Raw genomic sequence first — 15853 nt, forward strand, 5'->3', positions numbered from 1 at the left:
AACTTCCGGAGGAATTCCTGGAGGAACTTCCGGAGGAATTCCCGAAGGAACTTCCGGAGGAATTCCCGAAGGAACTTCCGGAGGAATTCCCGAAGGAACTTCCGGAGGAATTCCCGAAGGAACTTCCGGAGGAATTCCCGAAGGAACTTCCGGAGGAATTCCCGAAGGAACTTCCGGAGGAATTCCCGAAGGAACTTCCGGAGGAATTCCCGAAGGAACTTCCGGAGGAATTCCCGAAGGAACTTCCGGAGGAATTCCTGGAGGAACTTCCGGAGGAATTCCTGGAGGAACTTCCGGAGGAATTCCTGGAGGAACTTCCGGAGGAATTCCTGGAGGAACTTCCGGAGGAATTCCTGGAGGAACTTCCGGAGGAATTTCTGGAGGAGCTTCCGGAGAAATTCCTGGAGGAACTTCCGGAGGAATTCCTGGAGGAACTTTCGAAGAATTTCTGGAGGAATTTCCAAAAGAATTCCTGGAGAAGCTCTCGAAGGAAGTGGGAATTCCTAGTAGAACTACCTAATTTATTAGAAACTTTTTTTTCAAATTATTTTTTTTAATTTCCATTCAGAGGAATTTCCTTCGGATTTTCAGGAGGTTTTCTCTTGATGTTTGAGAGGAATTCTATTGGTATTTTGTTTGGAATTTCATAGGAATTTTTCATTAAAAATCAGTGGAATTCCCTTGCAGATTCAGAATAATTATCCAACAAAGCTCAAGTTAATTTTCATAGAAAAATTAGGGAAAATTTTACATGGAATTTTTCTCGGAAATATAAGGGATCTGGGAACTCACAATTCCAGGGATTTAATTTGGATGAATAGTTCTCTTGAAATTGGATTTACTCGTTGGGTGAAGACAAGTAGAACGACGTTTTTATGATTAATAATATAATCATTATTGTTTCTTCGAGGTTTTCTCGATTTTCATAAACAATTTTATTCATTTTCAGCAATCCAGTTTAATCAAGTGGTCCTGATTATGCTTTCTATTAGCTTTCTCTGCTACTGAAAATAATACAAATTTGAATAAAATCACTTCATGCTAAAAGTAAACAAATCTTTCCGCAATACCGCTGCCGCATTTTTTGAAAATTTTCAAAAAATATGCGGTTTTAGTACATTCCGCATTTGCCGTTCCGCATCATTGCGTGCCGTTCCATATACTGCCGTGTATTCAAAAGTGACAGCTGCCGCATCCTGCCGTTGCCGTTCCGTTGCCGCACTCCATTGCGTTTCCCCCTTTAACGTTTCCATTGAAATCGTGACGTCATGCTCGTTTGGAGACACGTTTGACAGTTCGTTTGGAGACAGAGGATTTATCTTCGCTCATCTATATATTCCACTATCTATAGTCCGAATGTGTGAGTGGCGATAAAAGAAAAACAAACACTTCTAGACGGTGCTACTCAGCAAAGTTTGGGTAAAAATGAGTATATTTCCATATATTTTTTGACTCCTTTGCAACCATTGTGATGTCTCGATCAATTTTGAGGTTATGAGCAGAAGGAAAACAAACATGTATTTACACATGCCGAATTGCACATCAGTCTGCGAGCGTAAAACGTCACTCATCTCTATAGATTCTACTATCTATACACGCAAAAAAATGTTGCGGTTGAAACTACCATTCCGAGGGTTAATTTAAGAATACCCACCGACGATTTTCAGCCGACAACAAACCCGTTTGATTTTACCATGCGGGCAGTAAAAATCAACTGTGGTCGTGGTGGAATGTTGTTACATGAACTGAATCAGTGGTGAATTTGTCCGAATGCATGGTTAATTTAACTGAAAATTTGTGGTTGTTTTAAAAACATGGCGTAGTCTACAAAATAGCTGAGAGAGAGAAGACAGCTCGCTTTATCTACGTTCATCCTAATGTCACCGCGATCCAGTCACTGCGAACCGAAAAAGTAAACACAGCGATGCAACTTCAAATGGTCGTAACCAAAATTATTTATTTGGCGATTTATGTTCGCAACTTTTTTTGTATCTGCTACAGTGTATTGGACCCGTAATTATCCATGTGAATGATCCCGTATTATGAGAAATCGGTTTTGTTCCACGTTAGGAAGCTCATAACCATTAAAAACAGCTGATTCGAACAAGTTTTTACTGGAGTGGAAAATGTTGCTTCCGACGTTATGAAATGTTACTTTGATATGTTGAGTTTCCACAGTTTACACACAAATAAAGAAGAAGAAGACATAGTAAATAAACGATCTGTCAGTGAGCTGGCTTCTCTCTCTCAGCAAAATAGTAATTGTTACCATGGAATTTTTTTCTGTGTAATGTTAACCATTTGATGAATGGTTTTTGGTTAATTTTGATTTGGGTCGTTTCTTGAGTGAAAGTATTTATTTATTTACCTGAACTACCATGCAAACTCAAACTTCGGACGCTTAAGCACATTCTGATATACAATCATCCTGTTTACTCACATTTCAAATCACAACGTTCAAATCACCATTGCAATCACTAAGTATAGTATTCATCTTTGAACTATGTATTTAATATGTGCAAGGTATTGCGAAGAATGTTTGCAATCTATGAAAATGTCCGGCTTGTGTTCGATTCAAACCTCGGACACTGGCGGGTTTGAATTCATATTTCGGACACAAAGATTCAAATTTCGGACACTTGATTACTCAGTACCGGGAAGAATAATTGAAAACAATTCTCACTGACAGCTCAGCTGTCTTTTGATCATTTCATCGCATTGTTTTAACATGTCTTATTATAATGTTACTATACTAAAACAAGCTAAAATTATTGCTTTTTGCATTGAAACTTTTCGTTTCGTCAATGAAACCATTGACACTTGTCTTCAGCGACTGCTTCCGCGATAGAGCATTTGCACATTTTATTCACTCATACATCTATATTGCTGTCGAAATGTTCATTTGACAATTAAATTTTCAGCTAAAAGCTCTATTTTTTGACACCGGTGCACTCACACAACCATCGCAACCATTGCAATCGACATCAGTTGTCAGAAAATCAGGAGTACCAACTTGGCCACTATCTCCTTGTCGCCGAGTCTGGCGCTGAGTGCTCGACGCGGAAGCCCAAAGGAAGGAATAAAATTTTGGGGCTTATGCGCAATATTACTCCTTCCGATCCAGCTTGATGAAACATTTCGATGAAATATTTCAGAAAATTTCCCATACGAATTGAAGCGTCCGAAGTTTGAGTGTGTCCGAAATTTGATTTACCGGATTTACCACGGTATATGCTTTGTTTTGTCTCATCGTGTATAATGACATTTCTGGCAAACGTTCAACTTTTTTCAGGCAGCGGCAACACAGCGTCTTTGTCAAATCGTCTTGAAAACGAGCTGAATCGGTCAACAAATTCGATGGCTTCTGATCCTTCTGATGCATCAATCGATGCAATAGGTACGTAAATAAATATATTACAAAAAAGGCATCAATTTTGTGATACGAAAAGTTGATAAACTAAAGGAATCTTTTCTTACGTTTAGATATTAGCTCAGTTAAGATTGAGCCGGAATCGATGGATGCGGAGCTATCGTATATCGATGAGCTGCTAGCGCACAAAAATACCAGGAGACGAAAAGCAGTCAACTTTTGCGTTCTTTGTCTGCGAAAATATTCACCGAAATCACTGGTGAAATTCAATGCAAACGCTGCATTCCCACTCAAAAATGCCGTCGAACCGGCTGAAGCTCGAAAGAAACTCCATGAAACATTGGGAATTGATATGGATGTGGAAAATCGAAACATATGTGTGACGTGCTGGAAGTTGGTCCTATTAGTGGCAGACTTCAAAGAGTGTTGTTCGAAGGCTATGAGCAACCTAGAGTTGTTCCAGTTCGGTTTGGATGACTACCAGCGGAGTGAAGGGTGGATTTCGGAAACGAACTTATGCGGAATCGAACAGAACTGCAATGTAATTCGGAAAAGGATCGAATTCATCAATGAGCAGGTTGACACACATATTCAAAGCAATACGTCAGGGGCCGTTGATCGATCACCATCTAAGGCAGTTCCTCCCGTGGAAAAGGTTTTTGTTGTTTCTGATGTGGGGTTGAAAGCTGCTGAAACTGGTAGGTAATTTAGGATTAGAGAAACTTGTTTATTGTTTATATGTACATCTGTCAGTTTGTAAATCAATTAATAAGGTCAAGAATTGTATTCATCTTGGTCATAGCTAACTTGTGTTGGTCATTTTCAGTTTAAGCCAACACAACTGTTAGTTAACACGTTATGCGACGTACACACCAGTCAAGCAGTTTGACGAACATTGACACCGCCCCCAAGAAAACGCTTCGGTTGCTGCTTTGTTTGAACGTGTGTGAAGTTGTTCGAACAATCATTTGACAGTTGGCGGCTCGGTTGGAAAAAATAAAACGGTTTGATTTTGGTTTGAGTTGTCGGGGGTGGAGTCAAGGTTCACCGAACATGTTTGAGCATTTGTAGTGAAGTTGCACAAACCCCCATATATTTTTTGATGGTTGGTGCTCAAGTTGGCGCTTCGGTCGTTCGTGTGTGATATTGTTGGTCGAATAAATTGATTGTTCGTGCCGCTGTTGGTAAAACTTGATGGATGTTTGAATAAACAAGAGGTGGAGTCAATGTTGGTCAAACTGCTTGACCGTGTGTACGTTCCATTATGTACAAAAGATATTTTAGTTACCAGATGAAGATGGTCGCTTCGGTTCCCTTTGTTCTGCTGTCCGAAACATGTGTGGTACCTAACTGTCAAATCGTATGTATTTTTCCTTCATTGACATTTAGATTCCCTGTCCTCGCCAGCAAAAGATGTTCCGGACAGCGACGACAGTGACAATCTTTATCTGGTAACTAAAATATCTTTTTTATGTACCTATTGGTTCCAGTTCCACAAACATTTTTTTGCAATTTTCGGTGCCTTTTGTTCTATATCGTTTATTTGTTACAGAAAATAAGCGAAAGTTGTCTTCAACTGTAATCGACCCGTTGATGAAATTTCCTAAGGATCTGGTGGTGAAAAGGAGTAAAGTAGATCCAAGAAGTGATTCATGCGATTCGTCAATCGAAGTGGCACCCATCGATATCAAAAATGAAAATTTTGATTTCGAATCGGACAATGATCGAAATGAAAATATGGACATAGGTCTCACCTTACCCAAGAAAATGAGGTCTTCAAAGAATCGTATGAAAAGCAGTGCGGCAAAGGAGCTGACTCGATTGGCTTATATTGATCACGCGTTAAATATTCTTAATGACTCCAGCACCAGTATTGAGGATGAGGCTGCGGCGCTTGATTTTTTGGCAACAAACCCGGATCCATCAACATCGATCTCATGTAGCAAACCGTGGGTTAAAAAGAAAGCCAATCAAACCAAGACGTTATGCTCTGCAGAAGGTATTGCTGAACATGGAGAAACGGAAACAAAATCAGACAGTTCTAAAACTGTTGAAGCAGGTAACATAGAACAGACAGCATCAGTTTCGAAAAAAAATCCAAGTGAAACTATTACTTGCGTTGAAGATGGGGAAGCAATGCTTGACTTTTTGACAAAAAAACCGGAACCTCCAAAAACATTCACCAAGAGAGGTGTACTAACTAAAGAACATCAAGTCAAAGTCAACAATTTGTATGAAGTTCTGGATGTGTTAAGCACTTCCAAGATCAGCAAGGAAGATGAGACTATCGCGCTGGATCTATTGGCAACGAAAGCTAAAATAATAAATCCCAAGCAGAAATTGTTAAAAACAGTAAGACCGAAGCAGATAACCGACATAAACGATGCCACCGTTGATCATTATATGGCCAGTGTCCATGGCGATGCAAACTATACGCGCCGAAAAAAGTCGAAACCGGCTGAAGAGCCGATTCATCTGGAGGTAGACCACTACCCGGTTACAATTAGTACGTGCGACATCTGCAATAGGAACTTCGACAACAAACACGCCCTCTTCGTTCACAAAACGCATTGCAAACCGGAAGCTCCGTCCAACGATCGGTTCGTCAGCTGCCCGATTTGTACGGCCACCTTCCTGGACAACTCGGGATTAACGTTCCACCTCAATCGCCACAAAGGAATCCGGCCGTACAAGTGTCGAAAGTTTTGCGACAACACATTTTTCAGTAACTACACTCGCATCAGACACGAGCGAAAGTTTTGCGAACGGGAAGGCAGAATATGTCCCATATGTGGATCACACTTGAAGAATGAGGGCAATCTGTTGGCTCATTTGAAAATTGTGCACGGCGAAGCTAAACATATTTGCGGTGTGTGTGGGCAGAAATTTCGGTCACAGTGAGTTGTTTGTCATTGTTATTGAGAATATGCCATTGATTTAAATCTGTCATTGCGTTTTCAGGCAAATTTTGCGTGATCATGGACGAGTGCACTCGGAAGAGCGTAAATATGCGTGCACGCAGTGTGACAAAGCGTTTAAGGCGCCATCATCGCTCAAAATTCATCAGCGCATTCACACCAACTCCTTGCCCTTCCCCTGTCAGCTGTGCGATCAAGTATTTAATTATAAGGTTAGTCTTAAGAGCCATTTGGAGCGACATCATGGACCGAACCAGAATTGGGCATAATGAGCACTGGTATGTATTAATTTGTTTCTAATGTGAAAGCGTATCATATAAAGTACATATTTTCACCCTATTAAATCATTTTAATACGTCAAGTCGGAGTGAACAATTCTTTAAAAAACCTTGGGGCTGGACGCGAACACTAATTACGTAAGAAATGGTAGGGGAGAAAGTTTTTTTTTAAAATCATACTCATATTTCACTTATGTAGGGGTAATGACGGCTTTGGCAGGTTTTGTTCTTTTATTGGCAGGGTTTTATGACTGATTCTGCTCAAATTTGGCACAAACATTCTTTGCATATCAAAGAATATTGTAGCCAAATTTCATAAAATTCGGTCGACAAAAACCCCCTGCCAATAATAGAACAAAACCTGCCAAAGCCGTCTGTTCCCCTATTTCGTATAATTTGTAGTTTACATAATTTCAATTATTCAATTATACAAAAAAAAAACGATTTTATTCCCGATTTGATGACAAAAATTGGATACTTTCCTCATTTTGACAACGTAAAAATCTGGTCGTGTTGCCAAAATTGGAAATGTGACTGTATTGTCAAAGAACTCCGTAACCAGAAACGGCTTCTCCTCGATGAGCCTACGCGGAATGGAGGACTCGAGTATTCTACTCCACTCGACTTGAAGCCAATCGCTTCCAATCGCCGTGATCCTGCACGTCAGTGACTTGGTCGACTGTTGCTCAACAAGTAGTTCATTTCATTTCATTTATTTAGTTTACATCTAAACAGATAACACTGAATCAACAATTTGTCGCCACAATACACGGTTCGAGGCCGCATCTCTCCATCCTCAAATGCGCCCCACGCTCGCCAAGTCGTTTTGCACCTGGTCTGCCCACCTTGCTTGCTGCACTCCACGCCCTCTCGTACCTGCCGGATTGGAAGCGAACACCATCCATCAGGGTTGCTACCTTCTTTCTGGATACTAGGTTCGCCGTAGAGTTGGGCGAGCTCATGGTCCATTCTTCGTCGCCACACATCGTCTCCTTGCACACCGCCAAAGATGGTCCTAAACATCCGTCTATCGAATACTCCGAGTGCTGGCAAATCCTTCTCGAGCTTTGTCCATGTTTCATGTCCGTAGAGGACAACCGGTCTTATTAGCGTCTTGTACACGACACATTTGGCGCGGTGGCGAATCGTTTTTGACCGCAGTTTCTTCTGGAGACCGTAGTAGGTCCGACTTCAACAGATGATGCGCCTTCGTATTTCACGACTAACATTGTTGTCAGCCGTTAGCAAGGATCCGAGGTAGATGAATTCCTCGACCACCTCGAAGGTATCCCCGTCTATCGTAACACTGTTTCCCAGGCGGGCCCTGTCGCGCTCGGTTCCGCCCACAAGCATACTTTGTCATTGACGCATTCACCATCAGTCCAACTTTTGTTGCATCACGTTTCAGGCGTTTCAGACCTTTGCAAATGTTCGGCTGACAAAGTCCATGTCATCCACGAAACAAATAAATTGACTGGATCTGTTGAATATCGTACCCCGGCTGATACCCCGGCTCTCCGCATGACACCTTTTAGCGCAATGTTGAACAACAGGCACGTCTTAGTCCCCGGCGCGATTCGAACGAACTGGAGTGTTCGCCCGGAATCTTCAAACAGTTTTGCCGTCAACAATCAACCGTTGCTTTGATCAGTCCGGTAAGCTTCCCAGGGAAGCTGTTCTCGTCCATAATTTTCCATAGCTCTACGCGGTCTATACTGTCGTATACCGCCTTGAAATCAACGAACAGTTGGTGCGTTGGGACCTGGTATTCATGGCATTTTTAAAGGATTTGCCGTACAGTAAAGATCTTGTCCGCTGTCGAGCGGCCGTCAACGAAGCCGGCTTGATAACTTCCCACGAACTCATTCACTAATGGTGACAGACGACGGAAGATGATCTGGGATATTACTTTGTAGGCGGCATTAAGGATGGTGATTGCTCGAAAGTTCTCACACTCAGTTCGCATATAACCCCTTTCTTCCACTCTTCCGGTAGCTGTTCAGTTTCCTAGATTCTGACTATCAATTTGTGCAGGCAAGTGGCTAGCTTTTCCGGGCCCATCTTGATGAGCTCAGCTCCGATACCATCCTTACCAGCTGCTTTAGCTGTTGGATGGCATTCTTAACTTCCCTTAAGGTGGAGGCTAGTTGGTCGTCCGCTGAACTGACGTAGTCATCTCCTCCGCTGCCTTGACTTTCACAGCCTGTACTCTCTGCGCCATTCAAATGTTCCTCGTAGTGCTGTTTCCACCTATCGATCACCACACGTTCGTCCGTCAAGATCCTCCCATCCTTATCCCGGCATATTTCGGCTCGCGGCACGAAGCCTTTGCGGGATGCGTTGAGCTTCTGATAGAACTTGCGTGTTTCTTGAGAACGGCGCAGGTGTTCCATCTCCTCGCACTCCGCTTCTTCCAGGCGGCGTTTCTTCTCCTGAAAAAGGCGGGTCTGCTGTCTCCGCTTCCGTCTATAATATTCCACGTTCTGCCGGGTACGTTGCTGCAGTGCGGAATCTGTGTCAAAAGGTCGAAGGTCAAAAGGTCAAAGATCAAAAGTTCGAAGGACAAAAGGTCGAAAGGACAAAAGGTCGAAAGCACAAAAAGTTGAAGGGTCAAAAGGTCGAAGGATCAAAAGGTCGAATATGTGTCATAACGTCGAAGGTCAAAAGGTCGAAAGAACAAAAAGACAAGAAATAAGATGGGAGTTGTGAGTGAGATGCAAGATGGAAGTAGTGAGCATAGATAAATGAGAAGTGAGAAGTGGAAAGGAAGAAATAAAAAGTGCAAAATAGCAAGTGAAAAATGTGATGTGAGAAGTGAGAATTGGAGAAGTAAGAAGTGAGAGGTAAATAAGAAGTAAAAAGGAAAAACGAAGAAAGGAGGAAACACATATAGTAGGAAAGAGAGAGGAAGAAGAAAAAGAACAGAAAAGGAAAATAGAAAAAGAAAGAAAGAAGAAGAAAGATGGAAGAAGGAAGAAAAAAAGAATGAAGAAAAAAGGAAAATAGAAAATGAAAGAAAGAAGAAAGGATGAAGAAGGAGAGAAGACACAATGAAGCAAAACAAAAGAAAGAAGGAGAAAGAAGTAACAGGAAAAGAGAAGAAATGAGGAAGTTAGAAGAGAGAAATAAGGAAGAAAGAAGGAATAAAGAAGAAAGATGGAAGAAATAAGGAATAAAGAAAAAATAAATAAGGAAGAAAGAAGAAAGAAAGAAGGAAGAAAGAAGGAAGAAAGAATGATGAAAGAATGATGAAAGAATGAAGAAAGGAAGTAGGAAGAAAGAGAGAAGAAAGAAGGAAAAAAAGAGAAAAAAAGAAGAAAGAAAGGAGAAAAAAGAAGAAAGAATGTAAAAAACCCAAATTTATCCACCGGTGGTGATGATGCCTTTCTCGATTCAATACATATGTTGAATTCGAATTAATGTTGTAAATGCAGTGCTTATTGCCTACATCTCGGCGGTAAAAAGATTTGGTGCAATTCTAGTACGCTGCTTAAAAATTACTTACCGTGGGTTACCGTGGGTTGAGCCACGGCTAAAATGATTAATGATTCAATGTGCATTTGTGTTTTTGTTGATTAAAAAATAAAAATATAATAAAAACTGCTTGTTTCGTCCAGGGTGGGACGACCCTACGTTGTGTGATTTTTTGGCTGTGTTATTCCGGGCGACGAATGAAGGAAACTACTTCTTCAACTGAACTTCTGATTTATTGCCTCCGAGAGGCAGCGTGCCAGCTCGGAGGTTACGTTATGAACACTGTACAAGACATTCAATTCAGAGTCGCCTTTTATAGGCGACTCTTAGTACGGAAACAATATACACATTATTGGGGACGTGAGCACAAACATTCAAATTTAAAGTCTAATTAGATTTGCAGCGCGCCAAATGCAACGTATATAACGCAAGCAATTGGCGCGAAGCAAGTGAACAAAAAGATCACACAATTGAACGGCGACCTGCACGGTTCTCTGCTCGCTTGCCACGCTGCGATGAAGCGATGTGTGATCGAACACTGCTTGATTTATTAAAAAACAAAAACAATAGTGTCCAACTAGGAAATTTGCTCCGTCGAATGAAACCAGTTGCACTCGAATCTGTCAAGCCCTTCTATATGAAACGCGTTTAACAAAAAAAATATTTATGGGCTACACACATACACACTTTTGGAGTGAAATTATAGCCTTCTGGTACAACTTTGTTGTACGAGAAAGGCAAAAAAAGAAGGAAAAAAGAAAGAAAAAAGGAGGAATAAAAAAGGTGGAAAGAAGGAATAAAGACGGAAGAAAGAAAAAAGAAAAAGGAAGAAAGGAAGAAGGAAGAACGAAGAAAGAAAGAAGAAAAAAAAGGAAGGAAGGAAGAGAAAAGAAAGAAGAAAAAAAGTAGGAAAAAAGAAAGAAGAAATACGAAAGAAAAGGAAGAAGAAAGGAAGAAAGATGGATGAAGGAATGAAGAAAAAAAGGAAGAGAGCAGCAAAAAAGAAAGAGTAAAGAATTAAAAAAAAGGAAGAAAGTAAAAAGAAAGAAGGAAGAAAAACAGGAAACAAAAAGGAAGAAAAAAGGGGGAGGAGAGAAAGAAGAAAGAGAGAAGAAATAAGGAAGAAAGAAGGAAGAAAGGAGGAAAAAAAGAAGAAAGAAAGAAGAAAGCAAGTAGGAAGAAAAAAAGGAAAAAGAAGGAAGAAATAAGAAAGAAAACCCAACTTAATTCACCGAGTTGTGATACTGCCTTTCTTGCATTTAGCCAAGACACCAACCTTATATGGTGAATATGATTCGATGTACCATTTTCTTTATAACTTTCAAACGCAATGGTCGATCGTTTTAAAATTCAATAGTGATCAACTAGCCTTTGCCCCCTGTCGAATGAAACTTGTTGCGAGAAAATCGGTTAAGGATTACTATATGAAAAGTTGTCTAATGTTTTTCTTAGCTTTTGTGCACACACATACACACACACATACACACACACATACACACACACATACATACACACGGACAGATGGACATTTGTTCAGCTCGTCGAGCTGAGTCGAATGGTATATAACACTATGGGTCTCCAAAGCTTCTATAAAAAGTTCGTTTTTGGAGTGAAATGATAGCCTACAACTACAACTTTGTTGTACGAGAAAGGCAAAAAAGGTAGAAAGAAGGAAGAAAGATGAAGGAAGGAAGGAAGAAAAAAGGAAAAGGAAGAAAGAAGTAAAAAAAGGAAGGAAATAAATGAAGTAAGTGGGGAAAAGGAAGAAGAGAATAGAAGGAAAAGGGAAGAAGAAATAAGAAAGAAGGAATAAAAAAGGAAAACCTTTCGTCCTTTGTGTGTGTACAAACTAACCCCCACTGTCTGGCAGTGATGCTATGGAAGAAAGCTGTCTGTTAAAACAGTCAGATTTATTTCAGGAGTTAGAAAGTGCTAGCTCTACTGCAGCTCCAGTGACCCATTTCAGAATGCCTGGTATTTCATGTCCACTCTGAGGTCACTATCACTAACAGTAAGCCCCGCCTGATTATGCTACCGTTTATCAAATGGTTAAAGGTATCATAACCAAACTTCCGCATTCAACATATATAAAATATATTTTGAATCCAGCGTGCATTTAGTTTAATTCATTATAGGTACATATATTTTTAAATATCTGTTGTATCTTACCATTTCTATGTTCCTTACTTTTATTTACTGGTGATCCTTCTCGTTACACCCTATCCATTTCTCCTATTACAGGTATACCTCGACTATATGGACTTTATTGATGCAAAAAAGTCCATATAATCGAATTTTCCATATAATTGAAGAAAAAATTTTTTTTCTCGAAATTTGTGTTACACGATTAAATAAGTCTTAAAAGTTGAAAGGAAATATCCATATATTGCCTTACAATCTAATCCGCATGTTTGGGCTCTTTTTATGATAACTCAGTAGATGATGTTTTTTTTATAAGAACGTAACCTTTTTCCAGCCGCTAGTTTCTAAGATTACCTTAGTAATGAAAACTTCGCCAAGCTTAATAACACACTAATATACTTGTTCACTAATTCTAACTACAGTGCCTTCCTGTTTTAGCAACAAAGCAAACACTGAGTGGTCGAGCAAGCTATATGTTCGATTAAAAAACAAGCCAAAAACAAACCGATGGAAAATTTTGTCCTATTGTTTCCTTTTGAAAATTGGTCGGATTGGACTATGGGCTCAGAAGATATGGTCAAAATGCATTTGATTATGCAAAAATCGCGTAGAAACAGTCTCTCTTTTCTGAAACTTATCTTTAACAGATCTCCTTGCAACAAGTTGCGTTTGATTGATATTCTTAAAAAGAATTTAAATGATTGTAAATAAGGGATTCTATCCACGTATCAGTGTCATTTTTACAAGAACCAATTGACATTTCCCGTCAAAAATTGAATCTCGTTTTATTGTCTCAGTCAATTCTTTGACTTATTTAAGTTCAACTTTTTCACAGAACTCATATTTTCGGAAGCCTGAAGACTTGGAATTGGCCTTATTTTAATTCAAAATCGGGCGAATGTTAGGCCAAGCTTGGAAACCAGCACTTTTCGTCAAAAAGTATGGCGTTAAAAAGTAGGGGTTCTTTGGGAAAGTTGACCTCAAAAAATTGAAGAATCGATTGAGCGGAAAGTTGACACCTGCTAAGTAGAATATTAAAGAATGTAAAATAAATTGTTATGGCTATTTTGGACTATCTTCGTATATTAGGGTGACACGGGAAGCACAATCATCAAATCGTCATCATTTCATCATTCAATGCTTATTTTTTTTTTCTACCACAAATATGATTTTGAAAAAGTATCACCGGCGCGTGCTTACTCGCAATCTACATGCTGATACATTTACAGTTACATCAAACAACTGAAAACCGAAATACTCCGCTCCAAAATTACGAGGTGGCAATGCTAGAAAGAGACAAAAGATAGGAAAAATAACACGGTGTGTAGTGCCTCCCCGAGTCACCTTAAAGCAGGGCTGTATTTTGCAACGGGTTTTGAAATTCAAAACGACGTGTGGGTACATACTATTAAAACCGCTTTTTAGTTTAATTTTAGTTTTAAGTTTAAGAGCATATTCAACATTTTGTCGTCTTAATTCAATCCTATCTATCTAGTTTTCTAAAAAATGAATAATTCAAAGTCGTACTTCCTGTACCATTGGCAAACTTCTTTAGCACTAGAGTACGCGCGCTGTTGTATTTTGTTCAATACTAACGAAAAACACATCGTTCACAATACACAGCATGAACGAGTTTGCATGAGCGTTTCAGGATCACGTTTTGCTGAGCGGTTTAGCAGCAATTGATTTAAGAACTGCTAACAAGAACATTCTAGAGATATTCAATTTCTCTTCCTACCGTTAAGCGTCAGTATAATCCTTAAGCCTTGTGCTGAACAAATGTGAATATCAGGATATTTATTCAAACACAAAGACTGCTCGAAGATTTTTCAGTTTTTTACATTCAAATCATTATCAAGTTCGTCCAGAAGAAATAATGCCAGGTTTGAAAACCATTTGAAACTTTATGTATCACATATTGAAATAAACTCTTCCAGTTTCGAGGATATACCTAAAAAATCAGTCTCAGTGGGTCCGATGTGCTGGATGTTAATCCATCATTCGCCCCTCTATACTTAATTCCATGCACCAAAAGCAGAAAAAGGTTGGAAGCCAAGATCTAACAGCTAAATATGGCAATCTCATCTCATCACTTGCTCCGCATACTGTCAGACTGACTATTCACTTTCACGTTTTCATATGGCAGAGATCACTAAAAATACGTGTTATTTTTTACCACCTATTTGTAAGGACGTGGCCGTGGCTGTTGCGGATTAAAGAATTGTATATTTATCATTATATACAAGGAAATTTGCAACGCGAAAATGGTAAATCAATCAAGTCAATCGAACATATGACTCAGAGTGCACTTCCATATATAACATCAAAACATGCCTTATGGACCATGATTTGCCCCAATGTACCTTAATAAATGTAGAATCAATGTAAAATATGACTTACAATATTCAACATCTTTTTAAAACCCCAAAACACAAAAATAATTGAGCGAAAAAAAAATGTCCATATAATCGAGGTATACCTGTAGCAATTACTATAAAACGAGTTGATAATCAAATTATCGAAAAGAGTGTATATTGCACGAAACCGTCTCTTTGCGTCAATATTCATTAGTTACGAACCTACTTGAAGAAATGACTGCTATATGGAAAACATGTGAGGAATTTCCAGAATGCTCTTAGCCCCAACAAAGTGTATGTTTCACAAAGAAAATATAAATAAAAATCTTTGAAGGCAATTTTTTGAAACTAAGTTTTCGTTACTTACAATCGCTTCAAAAAGACAAGGCAAGATGGAAAGTGGAATGTACTATTCAATGTTCTATATTCTGATTGCGCATTTCGAATAAAAGAAAAACGCTGCTGAAGACGTTCATAAAAACCAGCATGTCCACCCCAAAACAAATCATCCTTTAATAAGACAGTTGATATTCGACTATTTACTAGTATTGTTTTGAAAAGTGTCTGTGTTAGAACTTAGTAGAGCCTGAGATCTTCCGTGTGCAAGCCTTTAAGCTTACCCTTTAAACGACGTTTCTATGGTCGATTCGATAGTATAAGAATCATGGCCTCATTCCAGTCCGGACGAATAATTGTCATAAGTCGAATTTATCCTTCGACCTTTTGACCTTCGACCTTTTGTCCTGCAACCGCAGTGCGACCGCCCGCGCTGCGTCCTTCTCCTCCAGAATCTGTCTGCACTCTTCGTCGAACCAATCGTTCCGTCGACTTCGTCCCATATACCCGACGTTGTTCTCCGCTGCGTCGTTAATGGCTGCTTTGACTGTATTCCAGCAGTCCTCATGAGGGGCCCCATCGAGCTCACCCTCTTCCGGCAACGCTGCCTCGAGATGCTGCGCGTATGCAGTGGCGACGGTTGCTTCAGTCGCTCTAGGTCGTACCGCGGCGGTCGTCGGTACCGAACATTGTTGATGACGGATAGTTTTGGGCGCAGTTTAACGGTTTTACCATCACCAGATAGGTTAACAAGCAGTTACGTAAGTTTATTAAGCGGGATATCATTAGTCAGTGGTCGTGCGGAGCAAGTTGGTTGTGGGATCTTCTCATCGACTTTAAATTTAGCTTGAACATTTCTTTGGTGATTTATGAAGACAACCAATCTTTCATATCTATTGCGGAAGAACCTTGTGACCAGAAACAGATGAAGCCTCTGGACATCCAAAAAAAAATTCATCAAAAAATGCAAAAACGTAC

At 39.8% G+C, this 15853-nt stretch overlaps 1 protein-coding gene across 1 annotated transcript in view; it reads left to right on the forward strand.

Moving 5' to 3' along the window:
* LOC134208753 (uncharacterized) overlaps nucleotides 1-6649 on the forward strand; it is a 33891-nt gene extending 27242 nt beyond the window's left edge. Inside the window, exons 9-12 of the mRNA XM_062684652.1 lie at nucleotides 3293-3397; nucleotides 3484-4068; nucleotides 4923-6267; nucleotides 6332-6649. Of these exons, the coding sequence (XP_062540636.1) occupies nucleotides 3293-3397; nucleotides 3484-4068; nucleotides 4923-6267; nucleotides 6332-6557 (2261 nt within the window). The 3' untranslated portion in view covers nucleotides 6558-6649. The remainder of the gene's footprint in view (nucleotides 1-3292; nucleotides 3398-3483; nucleotides 4069-4922; nucleotides 6268-6331) is intronic.
* The last annotated feature ends 9204 nt before the right edge of the window (nucleotides 6650-15853 follow it).

This window comes from Armigeres subalbatus, chromosome 2, assembly GCF_024139115.2.
Source record: "Armigeres subalbatus isolate Guangzhou_Male chromosome 2, GZ_Asu_2, whole genome shotgun sequence".
Classification (NCBI taxonomy): Eukaryota; Metazoa; Arthropoda; class Insecta; order Diptera; family Culicidae; genus Armigeres; species Armigeres subalbatus.